This window comes from Chamaea fasciata, unplaced genomic scaffold (genome assembly GCF_029207755.1).
Source record: "Chamaea fasciata isolate MVZ Bird 193981 ecotype frontalis unplaced genomic scaffold, bChaFas1.0.hap1 SCAF_1, whole genome shotgun sequence".
Taxonomy (NCBI): Eukaryota; Metazoa; Chordata; class Aves; order Passeriformes; family Sylviidae; genus Chamaea; species Chamaea fasciata.
The window spans coordinates 145,837,476-145,858,596 of record NW_027094086.1 but is presented as its reverse complement, the minus strand read 5'-3'; the positions used below and the strand labels follow the sequence as shown (position 1 = coordinate 145,858,596).

At 42.6% G+C, this 21,121-nt stretch overlaps 1 protein-coding gene across 3 annotated transcripts in view; it reads left to right on the top strand.

Moving 5' to 3' along the window:
* Positions 1 to 15,567, top strand: part of DPP6 (dipeptidyl peptidase like 6) — a 485,832-nt gene extending 470,265 nt beyond the window's left edge. For all 3 annotated transcript variants that reach the window (XM_066200952.1, XM_066200932.1, XM_066200942.1), the window contains exons 17-26: positions 111 to 158; positions 3,343 to 3,441; positions 5,825 to 5,894; positions 7,670 to 7,864; positions 8,840 to 8,894; positions 9,746 to 9,851; positions 10,684 to 10,742; positions 12,016 to 12,088; positions 12,188 to 12,261; positions 13,264 to 15,567. In XM_066200952.1, the coding sequence (XP_066057049.1) occupies positions 111 to 158; positions 3,343 to 3,441; positions 5,825 to 5,894; positions 7,670 to 7,864; positions 8,840 to 8,894; positions 9,746 to 9,851; positions 10,684 to 10,742; positions 12,016 to 12,088; positions 12,188 to 12,261; positions 13,264 to 13,410 (926 nt within the window). In that variant the 3' untranslated portion in view covers positions 13,411 to 15,567. The remainder of the gene's footprint in view (positions 1 to 110; positions 159 to 3,342; positions 3,442 to 5,824; positions 5,895 to 7,669; positions 7,865 to 8,839; positions 8,895 to 9,745; positions 9,852 to 10,683; positions 10,743 to 12,015; positions 12,089 to 12,187; positions 12,262 to 13,263) is intronic.
* Positions 15,568 to 21,121: the final 5,554 nt, after the last annotated feature.

Here is a 21,121-nt window from a genome sequence, read left to right as displayed (position 1 = left end):
TGAAAAGCGAGTCTCCAGAGCCTTCAGCTCCGTGGAATTCAAAACCAGGTTCATGTGTGTCTGTGTGTGCTTTGACAGAAATTTAACCAAGTTCTTTTCTTCTTTTCAAGGTCCCCGTGTCCCGATGGTGACTGTTCACAACACGACAGATGCACAGAGTAAGGACGGGCTTGAGCTTTGCAACAACTCTTCAGAGAAAAGTAGCCGGGCAGGACAGTGAGATCTAGCTGCTCTTTGCTAAACTTACACTCCTGGGGAACCCAGGCTCTGCCTAAATGCAAGTTTTCTGCCAGGCAAAGGGACTTGCAGAGCTGTTGCACTGCCATGACAACAGCTGCTGTTTGGGGTGAAAACACACCGGTTGGGGAATGATGTTTGTTATCCTCTTTCTCAAAAAAAAAAAAATGCATAGTTCAAATCTCTCTCTCAAATTTCTCTGTTAGTCTTCCACTGATTTTGTTTTGCATCCCGTATATAAAAAATAAGATAATGCGGGAAGATAAATATAAGAAATATTTAGCCTAATCTGTGGTTTTAATAAAATCACTCTGATATGAATTATCAGAGATAATGCAGAGGAGTGAGCCCCACAAGTGGTGCCTCTGCCTGGTTCCCTGATCTGTCCGTGGAGATTGTAGCACTTATTGTTTGGTAAAGCTTTGTCATGCTAATGATTTGCATCTACATCAGTGCAAAGCTAGAATTATTCAAAAAACAGGTTTCTTCCCTCGACATATTTGGCACTCTCTATAGCCATTGCCAGACTGGCAATGTGCAGTCCAAAAAGCCATGGAGTTTCTGGGGTTCCCCTCTGGCAGAGTGTGGCACCGAGCCTCACGTGAAACCAAGATTTATCTGCTGCCACCATTTTAATGGGAAATAATAATCTTTCATTTTAACAAAGAATTTAGCCCAGCCTTAGCTGCAGTTAGGTACTTCAGGCACTGATGTGACCCAGGTATTAAGCAACACCTTCATTCTATTTCTATCTGCTGTATACTTGGATAATACCAGTTTATCCCGTATCAGCTTTATTTACCTGGATTTACAGCAGCTCACTGCTCTTGTCTCAAAAGCAATAAAAAACCTAAAAGAGAGTAAGCAAACCAAGAAATTTGGCACTCAGACTAAAGATTTACTGTGAAATGCAGACCTGCTTCATTTCCCACTGAAGGTAGTGAGTGTCACAGGAAAGGCTCCTTGCACAAGGAAGTGTCGGGTCCTTCTTCCCAGCAGAGCCTGAGGTGGGCAGTGCCCTCCCCAAGGATAACCCCAGAGCAGCCTAGCTGATGCCCACAAGGCCCTTCAGCCAGGAGAGTTTCTTCACCCTGACCTGCAGCTCCAAAGTCACTTTCTTTCTCCCCCACTTTAAATAAAACACCTTAATTTTGCCGTAGACATGTAGGTGTCTGACTGGCTATACCAGCATGGGATAGTGCTCTCAGGAGTGGTGTTATACCCTCATGTACAGTTATATAAAAATACTTTTAGGTGAATAAAATGAGGCAATATAAAAGAGAAAGAGTAAATGAAGTCCTTTGAAAACTAAAACAAAACACACCAGGACTAGTTTTACTTTGATAGATGCATATGGGTAGCATCTATTACACAGAGAACTCAATCTACTCATGTGCAGAACACATCCTCTACTGAAATTCATGATCTTCTGCATACAATTACCATTTCCCCCTGGTTCTTTTCTTTTTTCCCTCCTCATTCTTTTGCTTTTGAATAAAGGGCAACTGACAGTTGCATGTTACTGAATTTACTTATTTAATATGAGCCCATTACTCTATAAAAGGGAGTTTGCCTCTGTATTCTGCAATAATCTGATAATAGCGAGTTGCACTGAATATTAGAGAATGCTTACATTTAATTAAGCAATGACCATTTGTACTCCACAGACTCAAGCTCCCTATGGTCTTAAAGCAAAAAGGAAAGTCCTTTAGGAGATATGCCAATCTTTTTTATTTCCTTCACAGTGTTCCTGGCTTTCTGTGAATGCAATTATATGAACAAATAAAACGGCTTGACTAAATTCCCCTACGTGGCAAGCCCCTTTCTGCTGATAAAGCTACTTGTGTGTGCCATAATTAAATGAGAATCTTAATATTTAACTAAACCTAATAGGCTGTTGCTTTGCCACTTTTGTGGGGGTTGTAGCTTTGATAAAGAGCCAGGCTTTGCAGAAGCAGGGTGAATAGTCACTGAACCAATATACACTACTGCTGAAAGATCTCTGAAATATATTAACTGGGAAGGGCAAGGTTTTGTCTGCCTGCCCAGCAGAGATGGGCAGTGAGAGCAGGATAATCAGGTACCAGAAGTGTTATTTGAGGAGCTGGGGTTACGTATCTATTGATCAGTGTGTCTCGAAAGAGAAGAGTTAGTGACACACACAATGTGGTGTGAAATCTCACACTCTCCTTGGGTTCAGAGATAATGCCCTGGATCCCCCTAGTTCACACCCAGACTGATTCCAGGGGAATGAGCACTGCAACAGACTCCCTGGACCAGGATTCACTCAGCCCAGCCCTTAAATACCCCCTCCATGGGGCTCAGGATCTTTGCCCACACATGGAGACATTTCCCACCATGTAAGACGCACAACCTGAAGTGTCTCATAAAGGGGGGCCCTTTCCCTACCAGCTGGGAAGGACTTATTCCTTCTGGTGCTGGAGGTGGCTGCTCTTTCTAGAAAGGGCTCAGCAGGTGCAGCACATGGCCAGGATGAGGGGATAAAGGTTAAACCCCAGGAAGGAGGAAGGATTCCTCTATTTCTGACCCAGAGAGTCCTTGGGTAAGGCACGTAAGCAAAATGAAAAATTTTTGAAACACTCCAAAAGTCAAGACTGCTCCAAAACCTGACGTTGCAGGTTTGTGTGAGCTTTGTCCACTCTCCTCTCCCCATGGCTTTCCTTCCCATGGATTTTATATTGCACAGCAATACAACTTTTTCTGAAGCACTCCATAGTCTCTTCCCCTTCCTATTAATTGTGTATAACTTGGACACAGACTTGAGGACCTCTTCATTTGAGATCTGTCTTTGCATGGTGGGTGGATGTCTGACAGGGACCCATGGTAGTGTCCCAACCCAGCAGGTCACCTTCCCACCTCCTGCAAATCAGCTGAGTGTCACTGATCTCAGGGACATAGTTTTTTCCAATGCAGAACTTGGAAGGGGTTTCAAAGATTTAAGTGAATTAGACATGTGTGAGGACTAGAAGGAAATCCTTTTGTAAGGAAACTTGTATTATATATATCAAGGTGACTATAAAATGTTAAAATGCATTTTCACAAACTGTGCCAAAAGTTTTTGTGATCTTGTCCTTCTTCTTTCAGAAATTTTTGAGCTGGAGGTAAATGAAAATGTGCAGCTGGCTGTAAATGATAGGCAAATGCCTAAGGTAGAATACATGGAAATCAAGATAGATGATTACAGTAAGTAGCACCTTTCTTCTGACTTATTTTTCTCTTTCACTGCTATAGCTGTGAAATGATACAGCCACCCTGGGTAGACTGGCAGGAGGAAAAATGACTTTGACTCTCAATAAACTCACACAGTTTGCAAAGCACTTTCCTGGAATGTGCCACATAAGGAGGTTATTACAGAGGCAGAATTTGATGAGAATTCAGCTGAAGAAAGGCAAAATGATAGGGTTGGAATTTTTTTTCCCTCTTAAAATGTTCTTTCTGAAGAAAAAGCCACTCTAGGAAATGACATGGTGGGGTGCCCCATTGTTGGGAGCATTTGCCCTGGGGGTGTGTGTGTCATTTGAAATGGGTTTGGAGTGGGATAATGTGTGTGCTTGCTGGCTACAGCTGTGGCTGCCTCTCAGTGCACAATCTGAGCTGCAGTGAATGAAGATGACTCTCACATGACTGCCCATTGGAGTCACTCAGGATTCTTCGAAAAAGCCATGTGATTTGGGAGGGTTAAAAAAAAAAGTGTCTGCCTTCTTTACTCCGGGTGAAATCTCCTTTGTCTTTTCTCCTTTTATGAGAAAAGAAAAAGGAGATTTCTCCTGGAGTAAAGAAAGCAGACACTTGGAGCAGTTTGCACCTGCAGCCAGTTTATTATTTCTACCACTTGTATAATCATTCCCCACACACACAAACACACACACACACGTGCACACATATATATACATATATATATATATATATATATATGTGCCAAAGAGAGAGAGAAAAACCTGATGGCAAACAGCCAAAGTGTAACCCTGTCTCTGTAGTTGTACCTGAAACAACCCAAAAAACGTCTTCTTTGTCTCTAAGCGGATGCCTTCCCCATATGGGGAAAATCCACATAATCAGAGATGCACAAAGGCTCCCCAAAATCTCAGCCTGCATGTACGTGGCAACTCTAGGAAAAAAATCCAGAGACTATGGGTTCAAAGTGTGGCCCATAATGTTTCCCATGCCAGGAAGGAGGGTATTTCTCAGGCCACAGGCAGTGGAGTGAAAGTATCGAGCTGTGCTGGGGGCAGGTTACTGATTTCAACCATTTCCAGATGTTATAAAATGCGAAGCAACGGCTGAGAGATGGTTGCCATTTGAAAAGGATAACAATGGCCCTAAAATGTTCTGTTTACCACATGGAACATAAGGAACATAAACCAGTGCATAAAATAACAGGAACAGACGTGCACTTCCAGGTTTTATAGACAGGAAAGGATAGATAAAGAGCCGCTATTTCCCCCCATGAGCCAGCTCATGTGAGACTGGCAGTTTATTAGGGATAACTCAGCTTGATACTAAATTTTTTAAATGCAGCCTCATTGCAATTCTGTCATTTAACCAAAAGTATACTTGTGTGTAATAAATACAAACTGGCCGCAGCCACGTGGCCATTCTACTGTGCCATCCCTGTGTTTCCAAAGCTTTGGGCTGAGCAGCCTTGGGAACACTGCAAGTAGCACTTAGTAATATTTAAAGTCAAGTGATGGCCTTTTTGGCTGTCCCTGGGCCATTGATCCAATTTGCAGCTATTAGCATTCAGATGGAATAACTAATTAGGCAGAGTGTCAGACAACGATTGCAAAGCAAACCATTTAAACCGTGCTGCTAATCTGTGTATTAATCTACTGAAAATGCTCCTAATACCGGTTTAATTGCTTGGCGTTTGCTAATCTAGATTGTAGTTAACATTTCAAAAATAAACGTGCTGTCCTTGATGCAGAGAGTGTTTGTATGGAGGCAGTTTTGGCTACTGATACGAAATCACAGAAATAACATTCAGTTAAAAGATGCTTTAGTGATCACATCCCTTCTTTACATTGGTTCTGTACCAGAATAACAACTTGGGCTTCTTCAGCACCTTTGCCTCCCATTTGCAAAAAATTTAACCCTTTGCAAGTTAGGATTAAAATACTCTGTCTTCACACCATTATAGCAAAATAATTCTATTTCTCTCCCCCAGCCACCATATTTAATTGGGTTTTAAATTACCATTTTCATTGCCAATTTTCCTCCTTCTCTGCTGCCCTGAAATATTGATTTCTGTCAGCGTCACTCATCCAGCCGCCAAAAAAGGAAAATTATAGCTATTGACAGATGTTAATTGAACGCTGTAAAAGTGATGCATGACTGAATAGCTCGCACTGTGCTCCCCATTTACATTTCTTGTCACCTCAGCTATCACAATACGGGTCTTTTCGCTGGCAACATCTGTGTTTCTAAGGTGATACTTGCCACAGCCTTTGGAGAAATGCTATTTTGCTCCTGCTCATCTGTGGCCAAAATGCCAGAAAAATCTATTGGAATCATGTCAGCATTCCCACATCAAAGACATGTTGCTAATTGTTCTTTTTTTTTTGTTTAGGATTGCCAATGCAGATCTTAAAGCCAGCAACCTTTGCGGACACTGCACACTACCCCTTGCTTCTGGTTGTGTAAGTTCTCATCCTTTCCTTCTGTTCACATTCTCAGGGCAGCTTGGGAACCTTGGCCATGATCAGAAACTTTTAAGATATGTTTTGTACAAGGAATTTCAGAGTCTAGTACACTGGTCCCTACCCTGTCTCACTTCACTTCTGGCCTCCGGGAGAGGTACATATACATCTGTATGCCTTCTTTCCCATGTTTGAGCCAAGGTTTTCAGCTCCCGGGAGAGCACCCTGTTAAAATCCTGCAGAGTAAATTGTGGATTCTGTGAAGGTGTTTCATGTACACTTCAATCATTTGTGGGGCAGAAACAGGAGGAGAAGGAATACAAGATGTGTTTTGACTTTCTGTCCTAGTGCTTAGGGCTCCCATCTTGTGATTAACAGGTAATTTTAATGTGGAAATCAGTCAGCCTTACTAGAGCCTAAATTTTAGGTGCCCTCATGCAGAAATCATTCCCTTGTAAGTGTTGACAGTAAAGACAAAGCTGGGAACCTTTGAGTATCTCCACAAAGCTTGCATTTATATTAGATAGGTAGGTTTTCCTCCTGGCGGGCAGAGCAGATGGGTATTTCTTTATGCAACATTTAGCAACAATAATAAACATTACTGAGGGTGTTTTTTGGTAATTTGGAAAGAAACTGCGGGAGGGAATTCGCTGACCTTGGAAGAACCTGTTTGGCCCTGGCTGCATCCCAGTGCCATCCCACTTGCTGCCTGCCAGGGAACACCCCATGAGGAAAAAGCCTCATGCAGGGGGCATGAATGCCTGGTGAATGCCTGTGCCACCCTGCACGACACCCCATGAAGGACAAAGCCACTGCAGCGAGCGTGTTGTTACATCATGAAATTACTGCAGAGAAAATGTGCTTCATTATCCAAGTGCTCGAGGAAGATTGGTTCTCATCAATTGCACAGCACTTAATTAGGCTGCCTCTGGAGCTGGGTAGGCCAGGGTCTCACTTGGATAAATGCAAATGGCTGGAGTCACATGTGCATTAAAGTCCTGCAGTGAAGTGCCTGGTGTCTCTGAGAACCCCAAGAACGACAAATAGGTGGATAAAAATGCCAGTGGCTCTAGAGTAATCCCAGCCCTAAATTATGGCTTAAAGTCGTCATCATCATCCCTTGTTTTATCTGAGCTGCCTGGCTGAAGTAGGGTTTGTATTTCTCAAGACAGTTCTCCTGTACAGGATCAGACCCTAAGCAGAAGGGTGAAGAAGAGGCCTTGCCCACTCCTTTCTCCTTCTCACCAATTTTGGGCCAAACTGGCCATTATCAAGCAGGTTTTTACAACTTTAGAAGAGTCCTTCGCCTCTGTACTTGTGTGAAGCAGTGATGACAGAGCCACTTCAGCAGAAAATATAAAAGAGCTTTTGGGGAACATAGAAAATAGATATACATTAGAGCAGGCATAAAAAATGGAAAACTCAACTAATGCCTGTGTCTGGTTACTCACAGGAGTGATTAACCTGCTCTGGTTACCCATGGGAGGAATCCTGACCAGTTAGAGACGTGTTTGCTGGTGTGGTTCAAACCTTCGTTTAGAGGCTGCTGTGCACAGAGGGAGCAGAAACCAACCTGCAGCTTCCACCCAGCCTCAAAACCCATCCCACACCATCAGCCTCCTGCCTGCCATCCTTGCAGAGGCTGGTGTCCCCTTCCTGAAACCTCCCCTTTCCCTGCATGGTGGGGCTGTGGGTCCCCATCCCTTGGAAATGCCCCAGCCCTGGGGAGGGCATTTGGAGCTGCTGCCTTTCCTTGATGCCTGTTTCTCTTCCAGAGATGGGACACCTGGCAGCCAGATTGTCACGGAGAGGTTCGAGGTGACGTGGGAGAGCGTCATGGTCAGCTCCCACAACGCCATCGTGCTCAAGTTCGACGGCCGCGGCAGCGGCTTCCAGGGAGCCAAGCTGCTGCATGAGGTCAGGAGGAGGCTGGGCCTGCTGGAAGAGAAGGATCAGCTGGAAGCTGTCCAGTGAGTGGCACTGTTATTGAAGAAATTAATTCATTACTATAATTAACCCAAAACTCCTTAGTCCTGGTTGCTTTAATGGTGGTGTAGGGTAGAGCAAGGAGATGGGAGGGAGAAGCAACGTAGTTGTACAATTGCAACTGCCTGTGAGAGGGAGCTCATGTCAACCAGAGCAGAGGGAGAAAAACAAGCCTCAAAGAGAGCTAAATTAGAGCACACTTATCTGTATCACATGCTCAAAGCCTATTTATTTTTAGCTCTGTACAGTCATACAGCTACAAACAATGAAGCTTGAATATCTGTTCCCACATTAATCTTTTGCTTGCCTGGTAGTTGGAAAAAATCCATCTTTAAATCCTTAAACTTTTTAAACCAGGGCAAAACCCTAAATGTCAATTCCTGTCATATTGTTAGATTTATTCTGCACATAATCACGTTAAAACCACTATCAGAGTATTGCAATAGCTGTGCAATAGCTTATTATGGCTTCCAGTGGTAGTGCAAGTTATTTGTTGCCATTGCTTGGTCAAATCCAACACATGAGGCTGCAAGATTAAATCAGACAGATCCATGTGAGAGCAGCTTGGACCGGTGTGATTTAGATTGTCTGTGTCAAGGGGAAAGGGCTTTAAACTGAAAAGGGGCAGGTTTAGATCAGATACTGGGAAGAAATTCTTAATTATGAGGGTGTGAGAACTGGCACAGGTTGCTCAGAGAAGCTGTGGATGCCCCATCCCTGAGAGTGTCCAAGGCCAGGTTGGATGGGGCTTGGAGCAACCTGGGATGGTGGAAGGTGTCCTTGCCCACGGCAGAGAAGTTAGAACTGAACGATCCTTAAAGTCTCTTTCAATTCAAACCATTCTATGATTTTTTTTTTCTGGGGCCAGTTTAATTTAAAGCCTATTAAAATCACACTATTTTTTGCTCATGAAGGGAAAAATATTTTTAACCCATCACTTTTCCTCTCTCATGTTCTAGGACAATGCTGCAGGAGCATTTCATTGATAAAACAAGAGTCGGTGTGTTTGGGAAGGTAATGTTTCGCCATTGCTCCTCTGTGCTGTCCCAGTTGGCTGACATGGCTAAACAACTGAGTTAAACCCTGACTTATTGAGTATGTCAGTGGTGACTTTATTATTTATTTTTGGGATAGACTGCACCTTGCTCAGTGATGTTAAAGGTGGAAGCTTTCATTTCACCAACTTGTTCATCAATGACTTTGTTTAAATTAACCTCCAAGAGCAAAAAGTGACTGCTGCTCAGAAAACATCATCAGATAGTTCATTATTTTTTCCCATTGCAAACTTTCATTTCATTTTCACCTTGCCTCCTAAAGCCTGTGGGAACATGGGTACATCTAACTCATGTGTGCAACAACCCTGTGGATTTCTGAGCCTGATTTGCCACGTGTGCCTGGCTGGGAAACAGCCACTGCAAAGTCCACACAGTGTGAGATGAGAGTGGGACTGTGAGGAGAAATTGTTTACTGTGGGAGACACGGGCTTGGAGTGGGCGAAGAGAGCTGCACGTAGAGCAGCAGCTCTGCAGGGAATTGTTAACAGGCTGGCAGCAGACGCTGAAATTGTGATGCTCATTTTAAGTAGAGAAAGTCTGGGGTAAACATTTTGGAGAGGTAGCATATCTGGTTAGAGCTACAGCCATGAAGTGAGATGAAAAAGGCCAGCTCTTGGACACACAGCTCTCCTGCCTTCAGGAGGGTGCCAGCCACGTGACCAGGGAGATGTCCCTTGTTTTGTGGCTTTCCAGGGCGAGGTGTTAAAGGCTCTGAAATGGCCAAGCATTTGCTGCAAGGTCTCAGCTGCCTTGTTTCCAAACATGCCTCCCAGCAGGAACACCAACCCCCCTGTCCCATTTCTGTTCCAGGATTATGGTGGTTACCTGAGCACTTACATGCTTCCAGCTGGTGAAGACAACCAGGTGTTTGCCTGTGGAGCTGCTCTTTCCCCAGTGACAGACTTCAGACTATATGGTAAATCTCATTTCTCAGCCCACAGACCCTCCTGCTGACCACAAATGATGTTCCTTCCCTGCCCTTTCCCACTTGCCGTCTTTCTTTCCCAAGATCCTGCTTGGTTTATATTCTGTGTCTTTTTAGGAGTAGCCATAAACCCTTTTTCCCCACTAAAGCAATTTAGCTGGCACCAGTGGGACCAGCCACGGTAGTCAGAGTAATCAAATCACTTTATTACTCCTTTTAAATAAAGGAGAATTGTCTTTAAACCTCTCCAGCCTTTGCCACCAACCATCCCAACTGCCTTGAATGTGCTTCCTTCCTTCCTGAAGCACCCATCCAGGCAAACTGTGGTGCAGTCTGCCTGGCCCATCCTGCCTTTGACCACAGCACTACCCTGCACATGGTGGTCCTTTCTCTCAGGGATAGCAGTTCCCTTTGCACTTAGTGCCAGTGAAAACCAGGGGACTGCCAGGGAAATCACTGGTGTTCAGCCAGATTTCAGGAGCTGTACAGTTATCCCTGAGACCAAAGGGAACATGCTGCTGGTGGAGTAGGCCCTGGGTGAAAGGAGAAGGGGGCACAACATGACAGGGCTCTTCTATCTCAATTGCATTAACAAAGGAAAAATAAAAGGTTTTTCTGTGTCTTATTTAAAGACCAGAAGTACATGGTGACGATGACAGACTGTGGTATCACACATACTCTTAATGGATTTTCAAAAACTTTTAGAAATGCATCCTCTATATTAAGGCCATGGTAGAAAATAAGGATTTTATTAGCATTTGCAATATTTGACTCCAAAGTGTATTCATGACTGAAAGTTGTATTTTCATTTTTTCTCTTCAAGCTTCAGCCTTTTCTGAAAGATACTTGGGCTTGCACGGGGTTGATAACAGAGCATATGAGGTAACTGCTTGGACACTGCATTTCCCTGATAAAGTGTGAACTGGGTCTTAACTCTCCCTCCATGTGTTCTCCATTGGGGAGGAAGCAAGGCTGTGCAAGAGGGTCTCACTAGTGAAGCTCTGAAGGTGTCCTTCAGCCTGCTTACTGCTTTTCTTGTCTTAATAGTAATCATGGATAAAGTTTTTATTGATTAGACCTTGTGCCTGCCTCTCTAAATTGAGTAAATACAGTTTTAGAGATTGAAAGAGCTGAGTGACTCAGATGTGCCCAAGAGGACACGGTGTCATGACCTCCTTGAAAGTTCTTGCCAATGGTCTTGTCACTTTGATTCTCTGTGAGATAAACAAATTCAAGTGAAACTCAGCTTGACTTTCTCAAACTTCGTGATATTTCAGATCGACAGAACTCTGCCACAACTGAGCAGGACATGGAAAATGAAACATAGCACCACTTAATAAAGACATTATTTCGTATACCTGATGGGATCAGTTGGATCCTGTGCTGAAATTACTTGGAGGCAAAACCTGATAAAGAATAGTCACACAAACAAAATTTGTTATAGAGAAAATCTAGTTCAGCTTCTAAGCCTTGTCTACAGCCAGAAGACATGAAGGCAGCAAAGGTCTGACACTGTTCTCACAGAGAAAGCAGGTACCACCCTGTGCCCTCACAAGGGAAGATTTGACCTGGTTACCTAAACTCTTGAGTTCATTGTCTCTCAAATTTTGCACTCACATGCTATATGTGCAAATGCTTTTTGTTCTTTTAGAAATTGTATTTATAGTAGTCCCTTGTTCATCTGAAAGACAGCTGGGGACAAAGGTGTTCTCAGTAGTGGACACTTGAATTTTGTATCAGATCATTGCCCCAAGCTGTAAAAACTCATTGAGGCTGGCTTTCAAACCACACCAAAGTCCCTCCAGACCCATGAAGTGTTCTTAGGCTTAGGCACCTGAGTACGTTTTTCATGGGTGTTTTTATTAATTTTGATATTTTCTATGTATTTTACAGTTCAGGCTTTTATCGAACAGTATCAGAACAGAGGAAGGTCTCTGACATGTTCCTGCTGCTGACACTGCCCTGCCAGCACAGGGTGGAGGTCTATTTTACTCTAGATTTTTATAAGTACCCAGGAGAATATGCTGTGCTGGTGTCTGCTTTTTATCCTGGTGATAAAGTATTAAATGGAAATAAGCACTTCTATTGCCTCCATATAAATTGCTAATTTCTAACAAGTTTTTTTTTAATCTTATTACAACCTTTACCTTCACAGATCAGCAAATTATCACACAGAGTCTCATTACTAAAGGACCAGACATTTTTGATCATTCATGCTACTGCTGATGGTAAGTGAGCCCATCATTTGAGCTCATTATATTTTTGTGTTGGCTTTGATTTTTGTTAATTAAATTTGTCTCTCTAATGATTGCAATCTGTTTTTACAGAAAAAATACATTTTCAGCATACTACAGACCTTATCACACACCTAATTAGGGCAAAGGCTAATTACAGCTTGCAGGTACAGTATATGTTTCTTTTCTTTTTTTTTTTTTTTTTCTATTTGAGCAGTAATTTCCCTATTTGAACTCAAACTGCTGTTATGAAGTAAGGTTTGAAAAACCACTTGCAAACTCAGCCTGGCAGTAGAAGTAGCACCAGCATATAACATGTTTCTATTAGTCCCATGTTTACGAGGCACCAGTGTTTTGTTTTGGACAGTTGTAGAACAATTATTGAATTACAGTAAATTAGGTTGTGAGAGACATATCCCTAAGGAATTTATGTCTATTGAGTTTCTTTGGGAACAACAGAACAAGTTCAGGATGAATTCTGGGGAAACCGGGTTCTAAATTAAATCAACCAGAAAAGATATATGTCACTTAAATCTGACATCCACTATGCACAGCTCCACTTTCCACCAAATTATATCTCTGTTTTGCTGGATGGTCCATGTCCAAGCCATTACATCTTTCAAAATGAACCCACCCTAGCATCCCTGCCTAGACAACCCATTATGATCTTCTTGCATTTCTTCAAGTTACCTGCTCCATTTAAATGAAAAGCTGGGTTTAAACTATTTCATTTCTGGCTTCACAAATTTTTTTTTCAATTTAATTACTTCTCTAGCAATATTTATTAATTTTTTTTAACTTAATGACATTTTTGCTTTAAAGCCCTCATTTTAGTCAGTACAACCTAATGCCATTTCTCTCCAAAACTGCACATTTTTTTGGTTTTCACAAGGAAAGTGTGGGCTGGCTTTTCTTAGACTGAACCTGTTCAGGACATAATTAAATGGAAAATCCTCCACCCCAAAAATGTTCCTTGTGAAGGCAGATGCAAGTCTGCACTTGGAGCACCGTGGTGCCCAAATTCCCCTGGGCCTCGTGAGCATCCATGGGAAGTCCTATGATGCTGAGGAGATGCAGTGGGTTTGCAGCTCAAGCTGCAGGTGTGGGAGGTCAGTCCTGAGACTTTAAGCTCTAGAAGGTGTGTATTTACCTGGGGTTTTTTTTTGCAGATTTACCCTGATCAAAGCCATTACTTCAGCAATGCAGCATTTGAGCAGCACTTGTACCAGTCCATTGTCAACTTCTTCGTGGAGTGTTTCGAGGTTCCAGACAAACTCCCACTAGCCCCACTGAAAGAGGAGGAGGAGGATGACTAACCCTACTTGTCCGTGCTAAGCACAAGGCAGATCTATCTGACAATATGCAACTGGATCATTTTCCTGAAGAAAGAGATGTTGTTAGCATGTATTTAAAAAGAAAAAACAAACAAACAAACAAACAACAAAAAACTGAAAGCAGCTCCTCTGCTTTACTTGACAGCAACTCCTTCCTAAATGGAAGAACATTAAGCATGGTGAACTCAGCAGAAACTGCTGTCTGAAATAAATCCATCACAACCAACATCTTCTTTTTCTTTGGATTTTTTTTCTTTTTTTTTTTTAGTTTCTTTCTTTCTTTCTTTCTTTCTTTCTTTCTTTCTTTCTTTCTTTCTTTCTTTCTTTCTTTGCCACAAAATGACTTCTAGAGTGAAAATGGTAAGGCATTGAACTTGAAGGAACACCCCAAGAAACCACTTTGAGGACTGGAAGATTTAATGTCTCTTTGCAGTCAAGCAGTCAAGCAGTAACAGTGAAATCCATCATCCACATTAAGGTTACTATAGTTAGCATCACACTGTGTCAGAAAAAAAAAAAATCTAATACGTGGGGAAGATTATAGCACAATTATTTTAAAGGATACAGATTCATGCACTTGCCTGCTCTTCTCCATCTTCAGGAAGTTTGTCATTGCTACAGGATACACAAATCCAATTGTGCGAAATATCACTATAGTTACACCGATCTTTACCTTCCTGTAATTATTTTGTTAATTCTGTATGGCTCTTACTTCTGTTGTTCATTGGGTCTCATGCTTACCTTATTAGCTTCTCAGCTTGTTCTGGATGGGGAAAAAAACCATAAAACAAATTAACCAACTCACTTTAGACCTCAGGGGTCTAATGAGGCAATGGGACTTGAGCTAACCAGATATTAAAATATCTATTGGAATAAAGCAAAGAAAAACTTACTCTTGAGTTCCCAAAATAGCTCTTGCCAGTAAGATTGAGTATTTTCTTTGGCAGCCTTGAAAAATATGCACATAAATAAGCTAAATCAGCTTACATTGAGATATTTTTTATTGCGATGTAGAAAAATATGCAACAGTCATGATTATTCTTTCCCTTTCTTTAGTGTTGGAAAAAATGGTTGGTAAGCTGCTAGGGAACAGCTAGGTGAGGTTGTGGTACAGGAATTTGTACCAGAGACCCCACAGATAATCTCATAAAGCCATTTAAACAGAGACAATGTGCAGAGATTTATGGCACATGCTGTCTGTGGCTTAGTTTTATTCCAGGTCAATGATTAGCATATTCCAAACACATTTAATTATCTTCTGTTCACACTAGTTTTGACAACCGTAAAAGAAAAAAAAAATAAAGTGGATTTTTTGTTTTAAAAGGTCTAACTGTTCATTTTAGCAGTGGCAAGCAACTTTTAAAACTTCTTGTGAAAACATTCAGCTCTCAGAAAATAATCCAACCTCCATCCACTTCCACGTACGGCGCCATAAGAATTTTGACTGTGTTGCTCCTTGTAAAATATTCTGACCAAATGTACAGCCAGTATTAATACTGTATATTTCATTTTGTTGTATATAAAGGAATGTAAGTCAGCTCTTTGTCAGATCCCCAATCCAATATTAGTCTTGTGTTCGACATGCATGCGGTAACACTTCTTTGCTGATCAGGACTCCTTAGAAGCACTAGCTTGGAAATATAACAATTAATGTAATTTCTTTTCTTGTTTTAACAGCTTGAATGTCAATGCCAGTTCCTACTTTTTACATAGTACTGTGGGTAAACTCACATCCTGACAGCAATGATGATGTTTCCATTGTGTTCTTTAGTGTGTCTTTTTTCTTACCTTTATTTTAAGCTTTGAATGTTGGTTGTACTTTGACCACCATGAAAAAATATATTGATAAACCACAGAAATTACCTAGTTTGGTTGGGATTATCTCCTTTAATTTACAGTGCATCAACATTGTGTGAACAAGAACTACGGTGTAAATCTGCTTTATCTGGCAAAATGCCAAATAGACCATGAGAATGCTGCGTGTCCAGATTTTGCTACGCTGAACAGGCTCGAGAGCCTGAAATGAACTTGAACTGAAAAATGTAAAAATCTGCTCTGTCCACAATCTTTTGTAGAAAGAACTTTAGGATGTGGCATGGTAGTGTTTGTTCATTCATGGAATAAAACATTATTTTACCACCCTGGTTGCTACTGCTGTTATTTTGTTTAAAGTTATTAAATAAGCATCCAGTTGCTGGAAGTGCTATTTCTGGTATTATTGAGCCCAAACTGGCACGTTCTAACTTGCTGCACATCATCAGTGCCAGGGTGTTGTCCCATCAGCTAACACCCACTAGACCAACCAGATTTAGAGGAAGAGAATTTTAATATTTCAAAGCAAAACCAAGAAATTATCGAGGACACTTACTCCAGTCTTTGTTTCCAGCAGATCAGGAAACAAGAAAATGGAGCACTGGGACAGGGGAGGGCAGATTGCAACAGTACAAAATAACGTTGCTGTAATTTTGTTTAATTATCTAAATGCAACAAGTATTTTTTTACTGTCCAAAAAAATCAAGCTTATACTCTCAGCTCACTGGCATATCTGGATGCCATAATGCTCAACTGTGGCATCCCAAAGAGGAAGAGAACTAATGAGCAGTGCCCTACTAATTCAGATGGAAACCACAGAGGGGAAAATGAAGCATTGCTGGTAGCTAATTAACAAAGCCAGGCAGCCAGACATGTTTGTAATTGTCTGTGGGTTCAGGCATAGAGCTCATAAACCCGTCCAAGCTCTGCTTACAAGCTCAAGCCAAATAAACACTGCTTCTTTGAAGGGTGGGAAGGGAAAAAATTGAGTGAATGAGAAAAGGTATGTGGGATGTTCCCATGGGAAGACCAGTGGAGTCTGCTGTTTGCAGTGGGCAAAAATGACATTTAGTGGGGGAACCTGAAGGTACAAGGCCAGTGCTGGTACCTGAGACGTGCTCCTGCATTTGCTCTCATGCCCATGTTGTCCCAAACTTCAACTGGGTAGGCAGTGACCAGGCTCTGGATGTTTAAACTTTGTGTGTTGGGTCCCAGAGAACATCTGCTCTTCAGTCCTTCCTGGGGCTGGCACAGACCTGCCAGACCTGCCTGGTTGGGGGCTGGGCTGAGGACAAATTTCTGCCTTGACATGAGTAAATGCTGGCTCCATGTGGTGCTCATTCCTCTCTGAACTCCTTACCAGCTTTCCACTGGCAAATGAAGAGTAAATGGCAGAAATGGAAAAGATAACAGAAAAAGATCAAAATATCAGTTGCCAATTCCTTAATCATGTTGCCCTACTGAGCCCAGTGCTTGCTTATTTTTATTCTGCTCTCTAAAGTAAAGCTCCCAGCTGGAGGCTCAGAGTGGAGCTTAGGGCACTTGCTAAGATCTGCCACTTCTTCCCACTTCATCTTTCCATCCTCTCCCCATTCAGCATGGTTACAGTCTGAAAGCAAACCCAGCACCCCTTTGGAAACTAGGAAGAGACAAATATAAAACCAGCATGGTGAGCCCCCTCAATAAGCCATAACCAAAATAAATTCTTTATTCTAATAGCTAATTCATGATGGATTTTTTTTTTCTTTTTGCTTTGAGACATTCATGAAAAGCCTCAGATTAAATGATGCTACATTCTGCCTCCTCACTGGAAGAACAGCTTTAATCAAGATGTCCATTTCCATGACTGAGAGCAAAGAAGAGTAAAAAGCAAACACAGATGGAACAAGGCCTCAGGAAAGCACAAAAGTAAACCGTGCTCCAGTATTCCTGTGGAATAGCAAGGTTCCCTCCAGGCTGTTTGGTTTTATTTACTTGCTTCACTTTAAATCCACCTTTTGGGTCATTTTAAAGCAAGAAACAACTCTCTGAGCTGATGTGAATGCTCTCATCCTTGTTGGGGAAGGCATCCTTGCAGTGTCTCTGCAACAGCTGTTGTCAATGTCCTGAACTGCAGTTTGTGCTGAGCAGTTCCAGTAACTCGAACTGACATGTAATTTCCAGTGAGCATTTGGAATCTGCCTGCAAAAGATTCTGAGCACCTGCTCCCCACCACCTTGTTTGGGAGCGCTCAAAGTGAGGCTTAGTCCTTTACCCAAAAAACCAAACCCAGAGCAAAGCATGAGCAAGGCAAATCCTTGGCTCCACATTCTGCTCTGAAACACCACAGGAAAAGAGAGCAGAGAGTCAGGAGCCCAGATTCTGGCTGTGACAGCTCCTGGAAGACTTTTGTTCCCTGTAAATTCCCATTTGAATGTGCAGAAAGCAGGGAATCGAGGAGGTTGTTTTTCCTGTACTCGGCTCCTTTGTCATCAGAGCAATGCTGCCATCACATGAGCCATGGCACACAGGAGGAAACATCACGAGAGTCTGGCATGTGATACCTAAAGTTTGTCATCTATTAAAAAGTGTTGCAGAGCAAGGGGGACATAAGCCCAGAGATGGGATAGTCCATCCTGAGACACAGCCCATCCTCTGACAGGGTTAGGGCCGTGCCCATGAGAAACAGAGAGACTGTCCAGATGTTTTCAGTATGTGCACAAAGGCAGATGCCAAAAGGCTGATGAGAAAAGCAAGAATGACACAGGAAGCATAAATTTCCTGGCTATCAAGCCTCTATGGGAAATCTGTAGAAGTCTAGGAATCAGTGTGAACTAAAGACAGCTGAGATCTGGCTCCCAGCTCTTCCTTGGAGCTGCTCATCACAGACAGCACCCTTGGAGCTGCCAGGAGCAAGAAGCACATGCACCAATGATGATGTTGAGAGTGCTGGGGGAAACAGATATGGGCACATTCCCACCCAAAAGCCACCAGCTGTGCCTGCAATTTTATCCTGCATCTTGTGCTCCTGAACGGTAATGGAAACTGAGGAAACTACCACTGGAATGGGAGCAGTAAGCACACATCAGCAGGTGTGCTGAAAGACAGAGAGGGGCTGGTGTCATGACAGGAGCAGAAATCACTGCTGCAGGACAATCAGTACCAGAGCTGGTGATAATGTTTTTTGTCAGATGATGGTGATGAAGGTGTTGTAAGGGACAGGAGCAAAGCATGTCCCAGCTCTCAGTGGAAACAAAAGCCAGAGCTATGGAATAACTTTTAATCCTTATCATCTCTGCACAGTGGGCTGCAGTTCTTGAAGAAGCAGTTTTTGGAAGTAGAAACCCCAGAAACATTAAGTTCAAACCTTATGTCTCTGTGATCCAGTAGACTTTCACTGTGATGATTCTGATAATAATATCATTTACAAGGAAATTGGGATAGGAGGAACTTTTTTCACTTGTCTCTAGAGACAGGCTGTAAACAATTTATCTGCAACACAGCAATAGCAGCCACAAACTCAGCCCAAACTTCCTTTAAAATATCTGCAACTCTGCCTCAACCAGTAACAGTTGAAAAGGTAAAGACTTTACCTACATCAGGATTTTAAAGAGAAAATATCCCCCATCCCCTCATTCAGCATCTTCAGGAAAGGAAGTAGAGGAATTAATCCCCACTTCACTGGATGCAAAGACTTCCCCTATCTGCAGTAGCCCTGACTTACCTCTTCTGGGAACTCCTGTAGAAAGATGTCTTTAGGAAAAAGTTACAGTGCCACAGTTTTTTCAGGACAGATGTCAGCCAGTTCTGTGGAGGGGTGCAGTAAAATGCAGATGTCTACATGGAACATCTCTGCAGCTGAGACAGCCATTGTAGACTTTATAACTTTTTATTCAGGCTAATAGGCACTTTTTAGCAGAATTTCATAGAATCATTGTTTGGATTGTGTCCTAGGGTGACTTTATGATGCTTGTATCCCGAGTCGACTGAATTTTAAGTTCTGCACTTTTAAGATTGGTTCCAAGAGCAAAGTGGGGAGAAGTAGCGCAGAGTTTGTTTTCAGAAAATGCTCTTGCTCCCTGGCATCCTTCTCACAAACTGTGTTGTCTGCAGTAAGGACAGTAGGAGAGACCCCTCCTTTGCTTTTAGTTGGGTTTTAGCCAGCTGAGGCAGCGAAGTTCCCTGGACTGTGGCTTTTCTCCTTCTTGGAGCTGTTCAGCCATGCTCTGGACTGAAAACCCAGAAAAACAACAGGAGCTCACACCTGTGGCCCACCAGGGCCAGGATGAGGCATTTTCCGGCACTGGAGAGCCTGACGAGACCAAGTGAGCCAAGCTACACCCCTCAGCAAGGACTTCCTGAGTTTGCCATCTCTTCAGAACAGCGAGAGATTTTATTGTTTAATATTATTCATTTTTTATGTTTGTGAATACTTTGTTAAATAAACAGGTTTTTCCACTTTTCTCCAAGGAAATCTTTCCCTGAACCAGTTGGGGGAGGGGCCACTTGAATTTGCTTTCTAGAGGGACCCCCTTGGAAGTTTCCTTCCAAATTTCCCCAAACCAGAACAGGCTGTGAGGGACCTTAAAGATCACCCAGTTCCAACACCTATTTCAGCCCAAATTTATCCAGCCAGCTCCCTATGCCCATTTTATGAGATCACACTCTTTGTGTGGGCTGCATGGATCAGGTGGATCTGGGTGAGCAGACCAGCTGCAGATATCTCTTTTCGTCCCAGAAAACAGGGACAACAAACAGAGAAAGTTTTGGATTTGTGAAGGAATGATTCCTAACCCCTCAGTTTTCTACCAAGTTGCTGAGTGCAGCTATGAGCAGAGCACAGGCACTTGCAGTTATATATTTATTATGCTTTCCAGTGCCAGGAAGCTTTAGAGTGGTAGGATGCCATCTGCTGCTCCAAAGGGTTACTTGCTGCCTCCTTATTCCTTCCCAGCGGGCAACTCCCACTGATGGGGAGAAATTTGGAATATATTCGGAACATATGTGAAGTGAAAATCTTTTCATCCAAAAAAAAATACATTCTCAGATAATAGAAAACGGAGTGAAGAGTTTAATCTCCCAAGCGCTGGCTCAGTTATGAAGAAAAGTTTGTGCAATGAATGAGGCATCCTAGAGAAGACACACAATATTTACCCACAGACCATCTTGCCAAGAAGATTGGATTTTGTATCATTTCCAGTTTAATGCCAAGAATTGCTTCTAATTCTGCCAGCACCCATCCCCATTACCAGAGAAACAATAACCTCCACATCTGTGAGCTGATGCGATGGCCTGTGACCCTGAGATATGGTCCCAGCATGTCTTTCTAAAGCCTGTAGACTGAAGAACAAATTAAAACACCCCATCAGCTCCTAGAGACTAGAACTTAAACCTGTGAGCAAGCTCTATTAAGTCCAGTAATAGACACCAGTCATACTCAGCCACACAATGGAAGTAAAAGGGGATGAACAGCACTTCATCAGCTCCGGCACTCCAGAAGTAATAAGCATCATGCTGGGCTCACTGCACTGACTAATCCATAATTTATTTGGCTTCATAAATATCAAAACATACCACAGCTGTTAGTACTTCAGTGCAAACCCTACAAATATTGCTTCAATTATTCAAGAGCTCATTGCAGGAGCCAGTCGACTGCTTCCAAGGTGCAATTATAGAAGGTATCTATTGCTTGGGAGTTTCAGCAGAGCAGTTGCCACCCAGGCCCCTGAGGCAGCTGGTACAGGGAGTGCTGGGAGCACCAACAATAAGAGGACAAAATTGTCTTTCCCTCAAGAATAGCCTAAAGCCTTGAACCCCATAGAGAAAGGGATGCAGGCACTTGGTGGCAGCACTCAGAGGGGTTGTGTGTGGTCCCTGGGAGCCTTCAGAGACACATCTGCTT